Source organism: Leishmania major, chromosome 36 (genome assembly GCF_000002725.2).
Source record: "Leishmania major strain Friedlin complete genome, chromosome 36".
NCBI lineage: Eukaryota > Euglenozoa > Kinetoplastea > Trypanosomatida > Trypanosomatidae > Leishmania > Leishmania major.
Genome location: NC_007287.2, coordinates 2,216,641 through 2,234,156, shown reverse-complemented (window position 1 = coordinate 2,234,156; position 17,516 = coordinate 2,216,641). Strand labels below are relative to the sequence as shown.

At 58.9% G+C, this 17,516-nt stretch overlaps 5 protein-coding genes across 5 annotated transcripts; all 5 read left to right on the top strand.

The window, feature by feature from the left end:
• Nucleotides 1–361: 361 nt before the first annotated feature.
• Nucleotides 362–1,063, top strand: LMJF_36_5830 (conserved hypothetical protein; the record flags this gene model as incomplete). The annotated part of the gene is made up of 1 exon (XM_001687118.1): nucleotides 362–1,063. The coding sequence occupies one exon, from the start codon at nucleotides 362–364 to the stop codon at nucleotides 1,061–1,063; it is 702 nt and encodes a 233-aa protein (XP_001687170.1).
• Nucleotides 1,064–3,649: 2,586 nt separating this feature from the next.
• Nucleotides 3,650–5,152, top strand: LMJF_36_5820 (mkiaa0324 protein-like protein; the record flags this gene model as incomplete). The annotated part of the gene is made up of 1 exon (XM_001687117.1): nucleotides 3,650–5,152. The coding sequence occupies one exon, from the start codon at nucleotides 3,650–3,652 to the stop codon at nucleotides 5,150–5,152; it is 1,503 nt and encodes a 500-aa protein (XP_001687169.1).
• A 3,057-nt stretch (nucleotides 5,153–8,209) lies between these two features.
• On the top strand, nucleotides 8,210–9,553 carry LMJF_36_5810 (conserved hypothetical protein; the record flags this gene model as incomplete). Its single annotated transcript, XM_001687116.1, has 1 exon — nucleotides 8,210–9,553. The coding sequence occupies one exon, from the start codon at nucleotides 8,210–8,212 to the stop codon at nucleotides 9,551–9,553; it is 1,344 nt and encodes a 447-aa protein (XP_001687168.1).
• Nucleotides 9,554–10,390: 837 nt separating this feature from the next.
• LMJF_36_5800 (conserved hypothetical protein) lies at nucleotides 10,391–15,988 on the top strand (the record flags this gene model as incomplete). The annotated part of the gene is made up of 1 exon (XM_001687115.1): nucleotides 10,391–15,988. The coding sequence occupies one exon, from the start codon at nucleotides 10,391–10,393 to the stop codon at nucleotides 15,986–15,988; it is 5,598 nt and encodes a 1,865-aa protein (XP_001687167.1).
• Nucleotides 15,989–16,386: 398 nt separating this feature from the next.
• On the top strand, nucleotides 16,387–17,496 carry LMJF_36_5790 (conserved hypothetical protein; the record flags this gene model as incomplete). Its single annotated transcript, XM_001687114.1, has 1 exon — nucleotides 16,387–17,496. One exon carries the CDS (start codon nucleotides 16,387–16,389, stop codon nucleotides 17,494–17,496), a length of 1,110 nt encoding a protein of 369 aa, XP_001687166.1.
• Between the last annotated feature and the right edge of the window lie 20 nt (nucleotides 17,497–17,516).

The following is a 17,516-nucleotide window of genomic DNA, read 5'->3' as shown; positions in this document are numbered from 1 at the left end:
ACCCTATCCTTTGTGGGGCACGCTGCGCTCGCGTGCATTCCGCGCGTGTGCGCGCTGCACGCAGATTTCATATCCCCGGCCTCCTTCTTTTTTCACCCGCTCATCGACTGCAACTCCACCCAACCACCCCTGTAGCGCCTCAACTGCCACCAGCAGATCGTGCGCTGCACTGTTTTTTTTTTCCAGTTTCCCGTCCATTCTGTTTGTGCGCGTGTGCGTGCACCACTCTTTTCTCCATTTCTTTTTCGTTTTCTCGGCGCGGCACTCGCCCTTGTACCTGTTTCGAATCCCTTGGTTGAAGGTGTCCGCTTGCCTCCCGTCGCTCTTCCGGCTGCACCGATAACTCATATCGCCACGAGGCATGCGCTGCTTCTCGACAAAGTCTACGGCACCTACGAAAGGTTTCCACGACAATGCCAGCGGCAAGGGCAGCAACTCCGTCCCCGTCAAGTCCTCTGCGCTGTTCATCGAGGCGTTGTCGAAGCGCCGCACCATCTATAGCCTGGGCAACAAGCTTTCACAGAGCCACAGCGAGGTCATCGAGATCATCGAGGGCACCATTCGCGAATGCCCCTCCTCGTTCAATATCAAGAGTTCCACTGTCGTCATCCTGTTCGGCGCGGACCACCAAAAGGTTTGGGACATCGTGAAGGCGGCGCTCAAGAAGGTGACATCAGAGGAGCAGTACGCGCAGAGTGAGATGAAGGTGAACAACTCCTTTGCCGCGGGCGCCGGCACCATTCTGTTCTACGAGGATGGCGCAGCCATCAAGATGCAGCAGAAGGCATTCCCGAGGTATGCCGCAAACGTCTCGACCTTTTCGCAGCAATCGTCTGCGATGGCCCAGTTTGCGGTGTGGTCAGCGCTGGCGCAGGACGGCATTGGCGCGTCGCTGCAGCACTACAACGAGCTAATCGAGGCGGACCTCCGCGCCGCATTCGACGTCCCGGAGGAATGGCAGCTGATTGCCCAGATGCCCTTTGGCTCCATCGAGACACCAGCCGACAAGAAGACACGCAACTCTGACAAGGGCCGCGTTGTCGTGCACGGCGCACAGAGGTGAAACGGAAACAGGAGGTAGGAGGGGTGCGACAGCTCTGTGTGTGTGTGTGTGTGTGTACGTCTGTGCGTCACGCACTCATACAAGATAGCTCCTGAACGGAGTGTCCTGGATGTTCTGCAAAACACCTCTCTCGCGTCTTCTATGACCGCAGTCGGTTTCGATACGTGCGGACCACTCTTGTCATTCGTCGTCTCCTCGTCAGATCGCGCCGCTTTTTCTTTGGTTTCCCCTCTCTCCATGCGGAAGCGACCTACCCCTTATATTCCCCCCCCCCCACACACACACACATGTCTCCATCTCCTCACCTCCTTCGCAGCCTCCTCATCACAGCGTATATTCCATTCATGTATGTTTCTCTCGCACCCACCCACCCCCTCTGTCTCTCTCTCCCTCTCTCTCAGCTTTTCTCTGCATTGGTCGCTCTTCGGTTGTATTCCTTCCGCAACTAGACGACAGACGTGTTCTTCCTGTTGCAGTCTCTCACCCTCCACACTCCGCCTCTACGCCTCCATCCTTTCTTTCTTTCCCTCTCATTCTGTATGCGGCCCCCTTTTGAGAGGTATCCTGGTATACGCACAGAGAAACGTACATAAATACATGCATACGTATATATACTGGTTTGTCGGTGCATGGCGACCGTGCTGCAGAGACGACGTTTGCGCGTGGTTCGGGGGACGGGCTCACTGCTAACCGTCCCTTACATGTCTAGGCAGTAGCGGCTGTCGAGTTCGTTTTCTTTCTTTTTTCGCGGGGCTCTGCCCGATGGACACGAGTGCGTGAACCGCGATGGCGGGGGAGGTCATCGACAAGGGGCCCTGATCAGTGTGCCATCAGCGTTCTTACCTCTCTGCCTCGCTTCGCTGCTTCCCTTTCACGCTTCACACACCTTTGCTCTCTTGTTTGTATACATTTTTTTGTTGTTGACTGCGCCTGGAGCTGTTGCGTTTTCATACACATACACAAACGCACACACTTCGTAACGTTTCGTTTTTCTTACGCTTTCACTTCTTCCTCTGTGTGGGTGTAGAGGGAACGGTGGCAGACTCGCCGTCGCTCCTCTCCCTTTCGCTGCTCGAACTCCTCACATTACTCACACATCCCGTCACCCTCCACCTCCTCCTCCACCTTGGCTGACTCCACGGCGATCCGGCGTGCAAGGTGCGGAGAAGAAAGGGAGACAGACGCGCGAAGCGACAGCGACCGAGGGCGCAGTGAGGACAAACGGGGCAACGAAGATGTGGCTTGCGCACCCCTGTTCATTGTAGTTGCCTTCATTTTTCACCTCCATCGCGTCCTTCCGTACGACTCTGCCTTTTTTTTTCGCTTTTTGCCTCCGCCCCGTCCCCGGTTCTCTCCCCTTCCCTCATCCCCTTCCTTTCACCGGCGGTCGTGGTGTGCACCGTTTTTTTTTGGTTGCTATTCTCACTTGCATCTGCGTGTACGGAAACATGTACCGGGCACAAGAGCAAGCGGGCGGGCAAGAGAGAGAGATGGGAAAGGGGGAGAGGCTCATCGCATCGGTGATGCGTTCCTTCTCGCTCTCTCTCTCTCTCTCTGCTTTGCCTCGCATTGCTCTCTTTCCCCTCCAAAAGGGAGGCCGAAATACGCAGGCGCCCGCACCGTGCGTTTTTCCGCGCAAACAGTCACACCGACACACACAGGGGACAAAAGGGAACAGCAAAAATGTACACACCTACAACCATACGAGGACGCTTTAGGCGAACCCCTCGGAAATGACACGTATGCCAACTTGCACGCATACTTCTTTTCGCCCCTCTGTTTCTGCGCGAGCGTCGCTCTGCGTCTGAGGGTATATCTGTGGACTAAAGTTGCACGGCGTTTTTGTCGCATATCTTCGCGCACGGGCACCTTCTCCGTGTCGTTTCGGAAGCGAAGGGAAGGCACACGCGAGCATCCCGCTTTGCGGAGGGATGCCGAACAAGAGTGGTAGCACCAAAACGAAAAGAGTGCATGGAGCGCTCTGAACGACTCGGTGGCTGACGTTCCCAGAGCGACACACACACACACACACACATATATCACATGTTGGACGCCGCAGCCCCCCCCCTTTCTCCTAGCTGCTGTGATGTGGAGGCAGTCGGTGCACCCTTTCTGCACTTGGCCGCGTGTGAAATCATACCCCGCTTGCAGTCAGTGCGAAAGCCGTATCCGTTGTCGTACCTGTCCGCGAAAGCGTCGAGGCCGATTGGTATTCGATCCGGCTCTTCATTTTGATCGCGATGTCTCCCCGCCCATTTTCTCTCCACTGCCGTCCACTGGCCCCGATCGTCTTTCCTTCCTCCTACTCCCTGCGTCCGCCGACCACTCTCCGCCTCTCTTTGCGCTGCGCGCTCTCTCCTGGCCGCTCCACCACGCACCGTCTGCTTCCTTTTGCACCTCTTCTTCGGTGTGCCTCTCCCTTTCCCTCCTCCCCCGTCCCGCTCCCACGAACAGACCTTTCCTCCAGGTCCTTCATTTGCGGACTACCACGAACGCGCACGCGCACCTGTACATCAAAACAACTTGACCAAAGAAAGGCGGAAGCCAAGTACCAGCAACTGTGAAACAACCAAGCCACAACGCACGATGTTCTCGAGATCGATGCGGGCTTTGGTGAGCAGGCGGCCACCATTTGCTAGCTTCTACAAGGCCGTTTACCCGCCGCTCAGAGACGCGGAGCAGGAGCGAAAAATGCAGACGGCTGCCGTCCTGTGGCACAGGACGGCACCGCAGTATGGCATCCGCTTCTCCGCACCCCGTGTTGCGGCAGCACTGCGAATATACCGCACGAAAGGCAAGGAAATCACCAAAGAGCTGCAGAAGACTGCAAAGCCTGCGGGCGACTGGAAGGCAGCACCGTCACGGTCGAAGCTGGCGCGCACCACGGCTTCGAAGCGCAAGACGATTCACTTAAAGCGGCGCCAGCAGAAAGGCAAGAAAGCTATAACGCCCTTTGCTGCTTTCGAGACGGAGTTGATGCGGCGCACCAAGTTTCCCTCCACAAGGGCGAATCTCAAGCGAGTACTTCGCATGTGGATCATGACAGGTCGGCAGCGCTCACTTTCTGTGCCGAAGCGTGTCGAGATGGCTGTGCGGTTGCTGCAGAAGGACCGGAAACGCGCGAAGAGGTTCTCCAGGACGATGAGCAAGACGATCGCCAGGCGCCGCTCTAAGCGCGCCACCCGCAAGAGTGCAAGGAGGTCGGCAACCGGACGCAGCCGCAAGGCGGCGAAGTCGAGGAAGCCGCCCGTCACGGCAGCAAGGGCGAAAAAGGCACAGGCGGCTCGGCCCTCCCGAAGCGCCGCAGCCCAAAAGTTGAAAAGGGCGCGGAGGATGCGCGCTGCTCGTCGAGTGCCCAAGCGACCGGCTTCTGTGAAAGTGCGTCGTGCGCGCCACCTGGCTGCCAAACGGTCGTCACCGAAGACGGTGACTGCAAGCAAGCCGAAGGCGCGCACGACGCACGCGGCTCGCAAGGCCGCCGCCTTGAAGCGGCGAATTCGACAGACGCGCATCGCAGCCGTGGCAAAGTCAAAGGCGCGGCGCACCGCCGCCAAGAGGAAGACCAGCGCAGCCCGTCGCCGCGCGAACCCCTACATCAAGTTTTACCGTCACATGCGCATGACTGGGCTCATTCCAAACCAACCCAAGATCCTGGGCACTCGCCAGATCAAGGCGTTGTGGACAGAGACGCACTCCCTCAACGGCCTGAATCGCCGCATCGCGCGCGCGACGGAACTTCTCGAGAAGCGGACGGGGTTGAAGTCGAAGGTTAATCCGCCTCCCGTGAGGACTTCGGCGCGCAAGCGCCAGAGCCCCAAGCACGGTTCGCCGGGCCCCTTGCCAGCGCCGGCGGCACCCAAGACCTTGGAATCCTTGACGATCAAGCAGAGAGACATCAAGGTGCCTCCGTATTATAGCAGCAACCCCTTTGGAGCCACCTACGCAGCGTTGCTTCCCCTGCTGCGGGACATTCCGAGCTCGACACGGATGGCTCATGTCGCCAAGGCCTGGACGCGCACCTCGGTGAGGGATGACAAGCGCAGCGCAAAGGCCCGTATTGCTGCCGTGGCAGAGGCGATGAAGAAGTGAGGCGACTGTGTGTGTCGCGTGGTGGAGGGCATCTTCGCACACCCCTCATAACGTCCTCTTTCTTTGAAGTCTATGCCTTGCTGTGACGTCTTTTTCATGTGTGTCTTCTTGCTCCAACCTCTTGTTTCACTCCCCTTTCCGCCGAGCGATCGTGCCTCTCCCCCAGCGCCCCAGTGCTGCATGATAGATACCGCGCTCATGGCGTACTATGCATTTTGCGCCACCTGTCTCCCCCCCCCTCCACGCACACACACGCTTCCCTCGCTGCACTTCTCGTATCCCATTTCCGGTAGAAGGAATGGGGCGTGATGCTGTGCGTTGGTCCTCACTGAACGATGTCGTGCGTATTGTAGCGGGGCTATTCTGGGTGCGTCTGGTTGGGTGGCCGGACGCCCTCGCTCCCCTTCGCCTCTTTTTTCAAGGTTCGTTGACGCAGAGAGAGTTGCATGTTTCTACTTTTTTTGTTTCGTCTGGTTTTTCATGGCGTAATAAAACAAAAATACGGACTGCGTGTGTTGGAGGAGAGCTTCGCGAGGAACACGTTCGTGTGAGTACGGTGTCTGCTCATTTACTTGGTGGTGGTGCTGGGCAATGCCCATGAGAGGGAGGCGATGTCTCGTTGCCTCTCTCTCCGTCTCTCTGTCTTCTCCGTCCTCTCTTGTTGATTGTATGATTGGTCCTTTCATGTGCTGTTGTGTGGTGTAGCCCCTCTCTCTCTCTTTGTGTTCCCCCGAAGTTGACATGTTTTCTGTTCTTTTCGTGCTTGCTATAGATAGATCGCACCAGGTGAGCGCGGGCGCACGACCCTCTTGCGTGCTCTTCTCTGTCGACCCTCTTACCGTTGCTTTGCGTTACACCCTGAGGGGGGCCAAAGAGCGGGGCTCAAAAACATTTTGTTTTCTGTCGGGCTCTCCGTGAAGGGGGGTTTCGAAGGCTTTGCCCGAGCACGGACGCACATTGTGCGTCCTGCAGTCACGCCGTTCTTCTTTGAATCTTTGTTTGCATGAACTTGTGAGGCTGACGAAAGATACCCACGCGTCTTCGCTACTCCCCTCAATGCTCCCCCCCCCGTAGGGCACACTCGCACTGCCAGTGTCCCTCCTGTTGCGCCTCCACGTGCAAGATACTCCAACATACCAGCACACGGCCTCTAACGACAGGTGTCTTGTCTTCGTGAGAACGTGCGCCTTCTTTTTTGTTCTCTTTGTCTCGAATAAAGTGACACATATTGCCCTGAGAGATTATGTGGCTCCATAGATTGCTGACCTGAGCCGCGTCCAAGTGCGAGACGTGCTTGCATGCGCACATACACATACACGCGTAGAGACCGACGAAGCAAGTGGAATGCACAGAAGCCATGCGCGGGGTAGGCGTGGGGCGATGAGGTGATATCAGAAACTGGGCATCGCGTGCAAGTCGTTCCGTTGCCCACTCGTGTGCCTTTCTTGCCTCTCATCCCCTCTTCCCCTCGCTCATCCAACACACAAGAGGAGATGCGCGCGCATCGCGGAAAACGTGCCGCGCGTACTTATCTCGAATAGATCTGTGTGTGCACGCGCACAAATTCAGTGCCTCCCGTCTTCGCTATCCTGTTTTTTTTTTGTTGTTGTTTTGTTTCTTTGCCCCTTTTCCACTTGCGCTTCCCACTCGAGCAAACCCACACACGCACACGCACACAAGCAGATAAGAAAACGAAAAGAGGTCTTCACACGTACTCCTCCTTCCAAGACCGATTCGTCTCAGCCGCAGGGAGTGCTGAGGCGACGTGTGGCGGGACTCGTGTGTACTCCCAAGCGTCTCTGTGAGGGCTGTTTTTTTTTTCGCTCCTTTGTTTTTGTCTGCGTAGGTACTCTTTTCGTTGTTTTCTCACCGTTCTACTCATGTCCCTACAGTACGTAGCTGTGTTTCGTAGTAGTGTTCATGAGTGGCGAGAAACCCTCGCTCGCACACTTCCCACTCCAGAGTGTCTCTCTCTCTCTCTGTTGTGGCTTTTACCCTTAAGCATTGTGGCGGTCAGGGACACTACGAGCCTCTTCTCGCAGTCTACTTGTTTTGTTTTGCTTGTGTGGTCGCGCACGAGAAGGAGAATGAATGGACTCCGAGCTGGCTTGCAGCAGAGGCGACACAGTAGTGGCACGCGCCGCAGTCGTCGCACCCGTGCTGTCGTTGTTTTTTCGGCACATTGTGCGATGCCTCGTATGTGCGCCTTCCCTTCGTCTCTGCTGCACCACTACCAGCACGCGAAGCTGGCGCACATGGTTCTTCAAGGGCGTCACGAGACTTTCCCGCGTGTTCGGTGTAGCTCGCCCACTCACGCGTTCCGCGTACCCTCTTGACTCCCGCACATCTCTGCCCCCCCCCCTTGCGCTCTCCTGATAACTGCCTTCGCGCCTACACGCCACTGTTCTCGGCACCCTCCTTGTCTTCTCTGTGTGTGTGTTTTCTTTGATGGGGGTGTCTCGGAATCGGTGCACCTGCTCCATCTGCTGTTTCCGGGCATGGAGGAGACACAGGCACACCCTTCCGTCAGAGACGACTTCATCGAAAGGAGTACATAGATAGGCACGACCTCTTCACACAAATCGACTCCTGTGTGCGCGTGTTCGTGTACGCGCTCACAGTGCTCCTCCTCTTTCTCCCCTGATCCCGACGGCAGATGGATGGGCGCATCTGCCTGTCCACCCTCCGCCCAACGCCAACAAGAAAAGATACCCGACGGCTCACCTCGCTCCTGTTTGCAACGCACATAACGTCGCCTCCGGCGACAGCTGAACGTGCCTTAGACGTTTGGTCTCGGTTTGTCAGCGCTTGCGAAGCACATGGAATAGATTTGTGCGCTGCACATTTCCTCCTATGTCGTCGTTCTCTGCCGCGTCCCCGCCGCGGCGTGCTGGGGCCGTCGTGTCCGAATGTGTGCGCATCTTGGTAAGCTCAGCGCCGATCTCAGAGTCACCTGCTATCGAGGTCTCGGAGGAGGCATCAGATACCGCCGCGGCATCGTCCAGAGCGGCTCCTCGCGGCAACTGGAATGCGCGCCTGGCGCAGCTGCTACACAGCATGTACCTTGTAAGCCTGATCGAGAAGGCTCAGCTCGGCGCGATTCGTTACGGAGGCGTAGGCATCTCCTCCGCCGATGCGAACCGGCCCAGCAGGAAAGTGGTGTCCCCACAACCTGAGCACGAAGGATTGTCGGCGGGTGACGCGCCACCGATACACAGCGTTCCCATTGATGACCGCTGGCTTGACGCGGTGACGCGCTACAGCCACTTCACCTGCACCGTGGATGATGTCGCGCGAGTGGCAATGGCGTTTTCAGAGTTGGTGCATGTCCGCTGGACGCTACCGGCGCGGCACGACTCCGCGCCTCCCCTTGCCCACGGCAATGATGAGGCTGACAGTGGCGCAACAGGGCTGCCTTCTCTGTCTATCCCACATCAGACGGTATCGTCTGTACGGGCCAAGGCGGCCCCGTCTGGCGGAAGGCTCCGTGGGCGCCTTTACCTCACCGCGAGTCACGTGATCTCTGTAGAGGAAGCAGCAGTGCGCTTGCAACAGGCGCTTCAGCGCAAAGGCACCGCGGCTGCCCAGCGCGCCTGGCTCGAACTCGTGAACGACCACACGGCCTATGCCGCGTACGTGGATTGGACAGAGGGCGTTTCGACGCCGTCCCCCGGCGGCAATGGTGCCGGCGACGTTGTGCCGCGGTCGAAATCTTCCGACGGTGCCACCGGCCCGCCTGGCCGCCCCCTCGGTACCGGCACCGGCGAGAAGAGTACCGCCTGCGAAGTCAGCGATGACCAACTTCTTCAGCAACTTTCAGCCGACTTGCGTGCCTCGCTCTCGGCACCGAAGCTGCGCGCCTTGCTTTCACAGATGCGCAGAGATGCGGCGCATACAGAGAAGCGAGACCAGCAGCGCACGGCGGAGCGGCAGCTGAACGAGCGTGTCATGAGCGCCTACGAGCAGGTGCGAGCGTTGCTGGGTGGGAAGCAAGCGAACAGTCGCAATGCCTGGTCGCTTCTCGTCGCGATGCGCGAGGAGAGCCGCTTCGACGATGCACTGGACGCTGCGGCTCTGCTCTCCCGCCTTTTGCGCATTCCTGCCTCCGGCCTCACGGCAACGATGCTGCGTGAAGCAGAGGTACGCGTGGAGCTGCCCTCTGCCACATGGGAGGGGAAGGCGACAACAGCAAAGGGCAAGGCAGTGCGTGGCAAGCGGAAGCGCGAGGCCGACGAGGTGGACGCAGCGTTGCTGGTTCACGTAACACAGACTACGCTGGAAAGCGTGGAAGACCTGCAGGGTCTGAGCGAGGAGCAACTGCGGCTCATTCGTGTGCAGCTGGATCGAACAAGCGGCTCCCTGAAAGGTGTGATGGAGGCCATTGCGCAACAGCAGGTTTGACGTCCTTGATGGCAGTCTCCCGTGTGTGTAATTGGAGCTCTCTCTCGCTCTGTCTCTGTCTGTGTCTGTCTGTCCCTGCGAGGATGTGTATGGGCGGGAGAGGAGGGTGACGGACGCATGGCGTCGCAAAACCCCGTCTTCCACGTCCTACCTCATCTCCCCCACACCCCACTCCTCTCGGCTCCTCGACCATCAACATCGACAGGCGACATCGCTTTGTCTTCACAGTCGCCCCTTCCGTGAGTGCCGTCTCGCACGCAGGCGGCGATGCGCATGGAAAGTCGAGACGAGGCGCGAGGCGAAAGCACAATGAGCACACGGACACGCCGACGCATGTCAAAGAATGTTGCCGCCGGTGCGCGTCGTTCTGTCGGGAGGGGGAATCGCTGCGACGTAGAGGAGACGCAAGACGAAAAAAAAAAACGAAACGGGAACGTCGAAATGCGGTGTGTAGGTACTCCTCCCTCCCCCACTCCGCTCCTCCGCACCACAGGACCCGGTGTCCCCTGCTCTCTCTCTCTCTCTCAGTGTGTGTATGTGTGTGTGTGTGTGTGTGCTCGCTAGCGCCCCTCCCCTCTTCCCCGCCCTCCTCCTCTCTTTCCCCCTTTGCCTCCCTTTTTCTGTCGCCTCCCTATCTACGCTGTTTTTCCCCTCTGCCCGTGGTTTGGCGTCGCTGGTCCTTGACCTGCTCCTTCACCGGCTCTCCCCTCGGTAAGTACACAACGACAGCGTGCATTGGGGGTGCTTGGCAAGCCACGAGCACGGCCGCAGCTGCCTGATTCGTGCGCCCCCCTCCCAGTCATACGTATCTCTTTTGGTTTAGGCCTGCCTATTATAATGGCCTTTCTCGCGACTTCGTACCTGCTTGCTGGTGCATCGAGGCTGCCATTGATACTGCTCTCCTCGCCTCCGTTGCGTCAATGCTCGTCCTTGTTTCTGGCTGACGCGCAGCAAACACTCAAGCCCAGCGCCATCGAACATGAGCTCCGCAATCCAGTGCCGACAGTCTCCAAGAAGAGCAACGGCGCCGCGCCAGTGTCGTATGCGCAGCAGAATGAGATCAAGCGGCGTGGCTTTAACGCCATAATTCGGTGGTGTGCTTATCATCAAGAGAGAGAGGGGCTTGCTTTGGCGCAGACAGCTGATACGACGGAGGAGATTACTGGCATGGATTCCAGCGTGCTGCGGTGGGTCCAGGAGAGTGTCAGCAGCTTCTCCTGTGGTCAGTGCTTGATTGTTCTGACCTTCTTGTGCGATGTGCTTGGTCACCAAAGGAGCGAAGGGAGCATGAATCCCTCAACGGAAGCGTTGTCGAGTGAGTTTGTTAGAGGTTTGTGTCGCTGCATCTCTCTCTTGACGGCGCGATCGGCGAGCAGTGAGCAGCTGGAGATTCAGCCGTTCTTGATTCTCCTCTCCGCCGCTTACGGCTTACACCGTGTGACCCACAACAACCCGCTGAAGCTGTCACCCGAAACAGTAGCGTCTCTCTCGCCTCCGCCGGCACTTTGGCTCGCGCTTGTGCACCAGGTGAATCTGTTTTGCACGTCCACAGCGGAGGCGCAGCCGAGCATGCTGGAGAGGACCGCGATCGAGGCCCTTCTCACAACACTTCTTCTCTTCGATCCAGTGCGGTGCCAACAGCTTCTCGCCGCCCAAGATCGCTTTCTCATGGCGACTGTCGCAAAGCGCCTCGATGCGCTGATCACGCCCGCCTTGAACGCGGCTCGCCAGGAACGGAAGTCGGCTGCCATCGCGGCAGCGTCGGCAGACTCGTACCTCAATGCTGAGGTCGCCCCAGAATCCAGGTCGCCACGTGGTGTCGACGAAAACGCGGCCATGTCAGCCGCTGCGGCGTCGTTTTCTGTGTCCCCCGTAGGGGTGACAAGCAGTATATGTCTGGCGGACTTCGCACGCATCATTTCGCACGCGCATGGCGCACCGCCAACGTGCCGGGTGAACCTGATGGAGTACCTGCTGTGCGTCCTGCGTCATCCTTCCACCTTCACAGCTGAGGAGAGGCGCTGCTTGCCGGCCATCATGTCTGCCGTGCGAAGTCGGAATCTATGTCGGTTGAGCTCGGTGCCGGATTACATTTTGAAGTTCTCGGCCACGATGGAATTCGATGTTCTCGCGGAGGTGCTCTGCTACACGAGACGCACATCCCAGTACCGTGAACGCATTCACCAGATGCTGTGTCATTGCTTTCAGCGTGACGACGGCGCCGACGACTTGCCAGAGCCAAAGCTGGCCCCTCATGTAGCACTGTCGCTGCTACTGAGCTTCGGGTTGCAGTTGCCGTGGACGCTGTGTCGACCGCTCCTCTTGTGCAACCTGGCCGTGGCACCGGAGGTGCTCACCAAGATGCAGACGACAGCGGGGGAGGGCGGAGCGAACAGCGTTGCTGTGCAGAGCGCGGACAAACCCCCATCCGCGAAGGTGCCCCTCTCACTCGACTTGTGTGCTATCTTTTATTTTTTAGCGAAGTGCCACCAGTCTCTGGATTCTGGCGGCCATTCTGCAGAGGCGGCACCAGAGGTACGAGCCGAGATACTCCAGCTGACCAGAGCGCTCGTCTGCTCTATTGACTGGAAAGGGTGCACCGAGAAAAGCCTCACCGAATCGACCCGGAGTAAAGGGAACTACACGATGATCAGCGTCGCGACAATAAGCGCGCTGAGCGCGTACGTGGAGGGCCGTCTCACTCACCAATACCTCTCAGCCGACGATGCCATGGACGAAAATGTGCTTTTCAACGTGTTCGTGCTCCCTATCGTGAGGGTTCGAACCCATCAGCGAATCAAGATAGAGTCGCTTCCGGTGCTGGCGAAGACCGTGCGGCTTTTGACGACGGACGAGCTGAAGCGGCGCTTGGTAACGCACATGATCCGCCTCACCAGCGAGGGGTCCTTCTACAACTTTTTTGCCTTTGTGCGCTTCGTTGCCCCTTTAGCGATCGAGTTCAAGGTGGCCACGACGGAGCACACGGCGCTCGTCTTTCGCCAGCGCACCCTGTCCATCCGTGGAGCGGCAGGGCGCATACTGCGGCATGCGAACGCGCTGAAAGTGCACACCACAATGCTGCTTCGTACCGTGCGCTACGTGCTCGCGATTGGGGCGCTCGATGGCGGTAACGCTGCCGTCAGCGCCGCCCGTCGCGAAACGGTGCGGGTGTGGTTTGAGAACTACCTGCATCGTCTGGCGGCTGCCGAGAAGACCAGCAAAAACAGTCTGCCGGCGGCGGACAGTGTCACCGAAGCGGCAGAGCCCCCACACCCAGGCGGGACAACTGATGTGGAGACGATCGCAGAAGAAGAGCAGCCCACTGCAGAGGATGAGGGCGCGCCGGCTGCTGGCAAGAGCAACGAGGACGACTTCGAGGACGGGGACAATGCACCAGATGAGCAAAAGGTGGACGCTGACGATGCCGACATCGCCCACGACGCCGCCTTCGCGACCCCCGTGACGGACGCGGACGTGGAAGAAGTATTGAGCCTCATGCTGCGCGTGGGATGCAGGCAGCCGTATCGCGTCATGCTTCCTATTGCTCGCCGGATGGCGGAGCGGACGCCGATCATAGCGGAGGACATAGTGTCGTCGAGTTGGTGTACACCGGCCCCGGCTGGGGCCGCGGACGGGAACGCGAAGGTGAGCACGCAGACCTCCACGTGGGCTGCGCACGCCATGAATGGCGGCTCCATCGCCGCCACAGACGAAGACGACGAGTGCTTGGGGCTGCTCAACGTGTCTCCACTCGCCGCGCACTTTGTCTACTCCGTTCGCATGGACTTCTCCATCGAACTCCCCGCGCTGTTTCCTGCCTTCTTGAGGGCACTTCTGGCCAGCTGTGACATCCGCATCTTCCACCACGTCGTTTTCGCGTTTCTGATGGCCGTCAAGAGGCGTCGCACGGTGCCGGTCTTGAGTGAGGACCTCCAGATCGGCATCATCGCCTTTGCCACCTTGCAGCGTCGCCTCGCCATGGGGCAAATCGAGGACAGCCAGGAGCGAAGCGCCGCCGTTTCGAAGTCGATCGCCAGCTTCTTAAACCACCTCGCCCTTGCGTTGCCACACCTCCGTGCGGCACAGCTAAAATTCCTGTCGGCCTACGTCCGCCGCGGTGACGCCAGCGCCGGGACATCGAACGAGCCGACTTTGACCCAACTCGACTGCGCGACAAGTCTGTCAATGGAGCTGCAGGGCGTTGCGCCGCAAGCGAACGTGGAGCCAGACGACGAGGACGACGCCTCGGACGAAAAGGATGGCTTTGAGAGTCACGTAGCTACCCACGCCAAGCTAGAGACCTGCCTCCTCCAGCTCATCCCGTATCTTGAGGCAGCCGAGTTGAAGCAGCTCGGCCTCGCCCATATGCAGAGGCTCTCCGTCTTTTTCCCTCACGTGTCTGCATTTGTGGTGCAGCAGCTGCAGCCGCAGCTGAGCGACTTCAGCCAGCGCGAGCTGCTGCAGCTAGTCGCGCAGTACCCTGGCGGCGCCGCTGAGGTGCTGACGTTGCTTTCCACAACAGACATGCGTGCCACCGTCGATCTCAACGACTACGTCACGATCGCGAAGAGGCTGCCGATGCAGATCAGCGAGGCTATTGTTTCGGCACACTTGCCGCACATGACCATCGCCTGGGTCGCACGCGTGCTCTCCGCGCTTGCAGTGCGTCATGAAGATGTGCCTCTGCCGCTGCTGCGGAGTTTGCTGGATCGGGTATCGGCGGTGGCCGAGGACACCAGTGAGTCAGACAAGAGCTTGCTCATGATGATACTGCAGGGGTATCTCTTCTTCCGCACTGATCGCGGCAGCCTGGCGGAGCTGCGACCTGAAAGGAAACCAGCGACTGGAGAGAGCAGCGTTTCGGTCATCGACGACCTGCTCTGGGCGTTGACGTCGACGACACACATAGTTGGGGAGGCAGAGCAGCACGAGCGTCGTGAGCTCATTCGAGCCTGCTGCGACCGCCTTCTCTCTCTTGAGCACATCTTCACCCTCGAGGAGCTGCGCAGATTTCTCGTATCATATCCGACCTCCCTGCACCGGATGCGGGAGCAGGGTGTTGTGACGAAGGTCGAGCAGCAGCTCCTGCCCAACATTCTGGCGACGACACCGCTCCCGTGGCGCGAGCTGGCGGCGCTGGTGCATCTGCTCGCTGATCACCGCGTCCTCCTGCCATCCACCGTGGCTATCATTCTCGAGTCTGTCTTCACTGAGGCGCAGCTTGCCAGTCTGCACGAGGCGGTCGTGATGACCTCGGACAGCGATATTGTTTCCACCTTGGTGGCACTCCTGCGCATTGCGACGAAGTGCGCCGAGGTAACGGCACCAGGATATCCGCCGTTCCCTCTTCTACAGGTCACGGAGCTGGTGCTGAGCATCTTTAACGGCGTACAGCACTGGCTAGCCGCCGTCGCAGAGCTGGCCATAGCCACCACCTCGTCTCTGTCAGCGGCAGAGGAGACAGCAAGCCGGCACGTATGCCGGATGCTTCTGAACCGCAGCAGTGATCTGAACCCGAGCGAGTTTGCGCGACTGGTGCACGGCATCAGCCGCTTGAAGGCGTGGGATCTGATGGTGCCGAAGTCGAAACCGAGTCCGTCCGACGCTTTCACTCCGGCCGTTGCCGCCGCAGACGTGACCGTTACCTTCGAACGAACACTAGCGTTGTGCTACGAGCGTGCCGACGCACACAGCCGCTGCGTTCTCCTCAAGGCCATCGCCATGGACACGGCCGTGCTGCGCCGCTTCGAGGCCGTCGTCTTTGCACCTATTCAAACCAATATCCCGCTGCTTCCGTCCGAGGACCTTGAACTTGTCCTCACCGCTGCGCTGCAGGTCAGCAACGAGGCGATCGTGGAGCCCGTGTTGGACGCCATCGACACTCGCATGCTGCCTATGCTTGATCAGTGCCGTCGCAGCGCCATCGTGCGTCTCGTGCAGTGCCACGCGCACTTCAACATCAACGACGAGATCGTTGTGACGGCAGCGCTTCAGGCTCTCGAGCGCCAGGCCAGCACCGAGGTGAAGCTTGACGTGCCTCAGCTGCTTAGCGTGTTGCAGGCCGTTGCCAGCCTGACCGTGTCGCAGGTGCCGGAGCGACTTCTTGTTCTGTGCTTTCAGCGGCTGGAGAAGATGGCGGCGTCGCTGACACCGCTTCAGCAGTATCAGGTGGGTCGGCTAATCCTCGACTTGGAGATGGGCTACAGTAGTAGTGTGAGTGCCTTGGTGCTCCATATACTCGACAGCCGAGACGGCGCACGGGGACATAAGCAGTTCCAGGCCATGACGGAGGAGCTGTGTGACGCGTTCGAGGTCGAGCTGCCGACTCAGCTGCGTGCGTCTCGCCAGCGGAAGGTGAGGAGCAAGCGGCGTGTCATAGATTTTTGGTCTGCCCAACGCAAGGTGAAGCAGGAGGCCATGCTGCATCGCTGCTAGTAGTCACCGCACCTACTTGCAAGGCTCGCGGCGAATCCTGTGTGTGTGTGTGTGTGCGTGGACGGGGGCGGAGGCGCAGACAGAGGATCAGGCAAGCGGGTGCTTCATTCCATCGGCGAAGTGCGGCAAGAAGAGGGCGGACAGATTTTGTTCTCCATGTGTCATCCGTCTTTTGTTGTTCACAAAACATGAAAAAGAAAACGGCTTTCGCCCGTCACAGAGACGTAATAGCTGAAGTCGAGATGCCCAAGCGACAGGTAAGCAGAATTGCACACCGCGGAGTCTCGCTGAACGCACGCAGGCACACAGCTGCTTTGGCCTCGTGTCTGTGCGTATTCTAGAGAACAATCACTCCTCCATGTTACTCTCTGTCGTAGCACATCGGGTCTTGGTGTCACATGGTCGCGTGCACACGGCTGCGGAGGACGCAGAAGGTAGCGAAACAGAAGACAGAAACAGCCAGCAACTCTCATCCACGTACGTCTTTCCTTCGCCGGGGCCGCTCTACTGACTGCGACATCGGCGCCCTACACGTTGCCGCAACTCGTGTAACTCTCTCCGTCTCACATTATGCCACGTTGCTCGAAGGCAGTGTCATTTGTGTGTGCTTCGGCTTCCGCTTGGCTGCCGCTGCAGCAACAAACCAACTGGCCTCCTCACGGCTCTATAGGGTGCCGTTTGCTCCGTTGACCAGCGGACTCACAAACGAAAAGGTTTTGCTGCGGTGGAGTGTCGCGATGTCGCGCAAGGACGCCGAACGCAAGCTGACGGAAGATGACTGTCTCACCTCCTCGCAGCAGTACGATCCCCAACTCATCTTTTACGTGCCCTTACGGCGCAAAGGGTATCAGGCGATCGACGCCAGCGCCTTTGTCCGCTGCGGCGGGTTGCGCGTCGTAGACATATCGGGAAACAGGCTCAGCACGTTGTCAGGGCTGGAAAGTGTCGCACCACAGCTCACGTTCCTCAACGCAGCCGAGAACAGCCTTCACGACATTGGCGCGCTCGTTACATGCGCGGCGCTGGAGCGATGCATGCTGGAGGGCAACAAGCTTGCCTCGGTCGACTCCCTTCAACCACTTGTGTCCCTCCCCTGCCTCGCTGAACTGGTCTTGCAGCGACACGTGCCTTTGGACGACGCTGCCATAGGCTCGGGGAGTCCTGAGCAGAGCTCTGACAAGCTCCTACTGCTGGACAACCCGGTTTGCCGCGACGCTGTGGCGTATAGAGAGCACTTCCTCGCTAAGATGTCCCATGTGCGTTGGGTAGACGGTGTGTCGACCTATCTGCGTGCGAGCTCCCTCGCTGAGAGCACCACCACAGAGTCGCACGACGCCAAAGAAAACTCCACCAAGGCAATCGTGGACGCCGCCATTCGATCTTTTCAGTCTATCCGCGTGCAGATGACAGCCACTGTGAGTGAGGAAACGACGCTGCGACACCAACTTGAGCGCGCTGCAGATCGATGTAAACCAAGTACGGTGACCGTCGCAGCACGCACGCCATAGCGCCAGTCCAAGACGAGGGC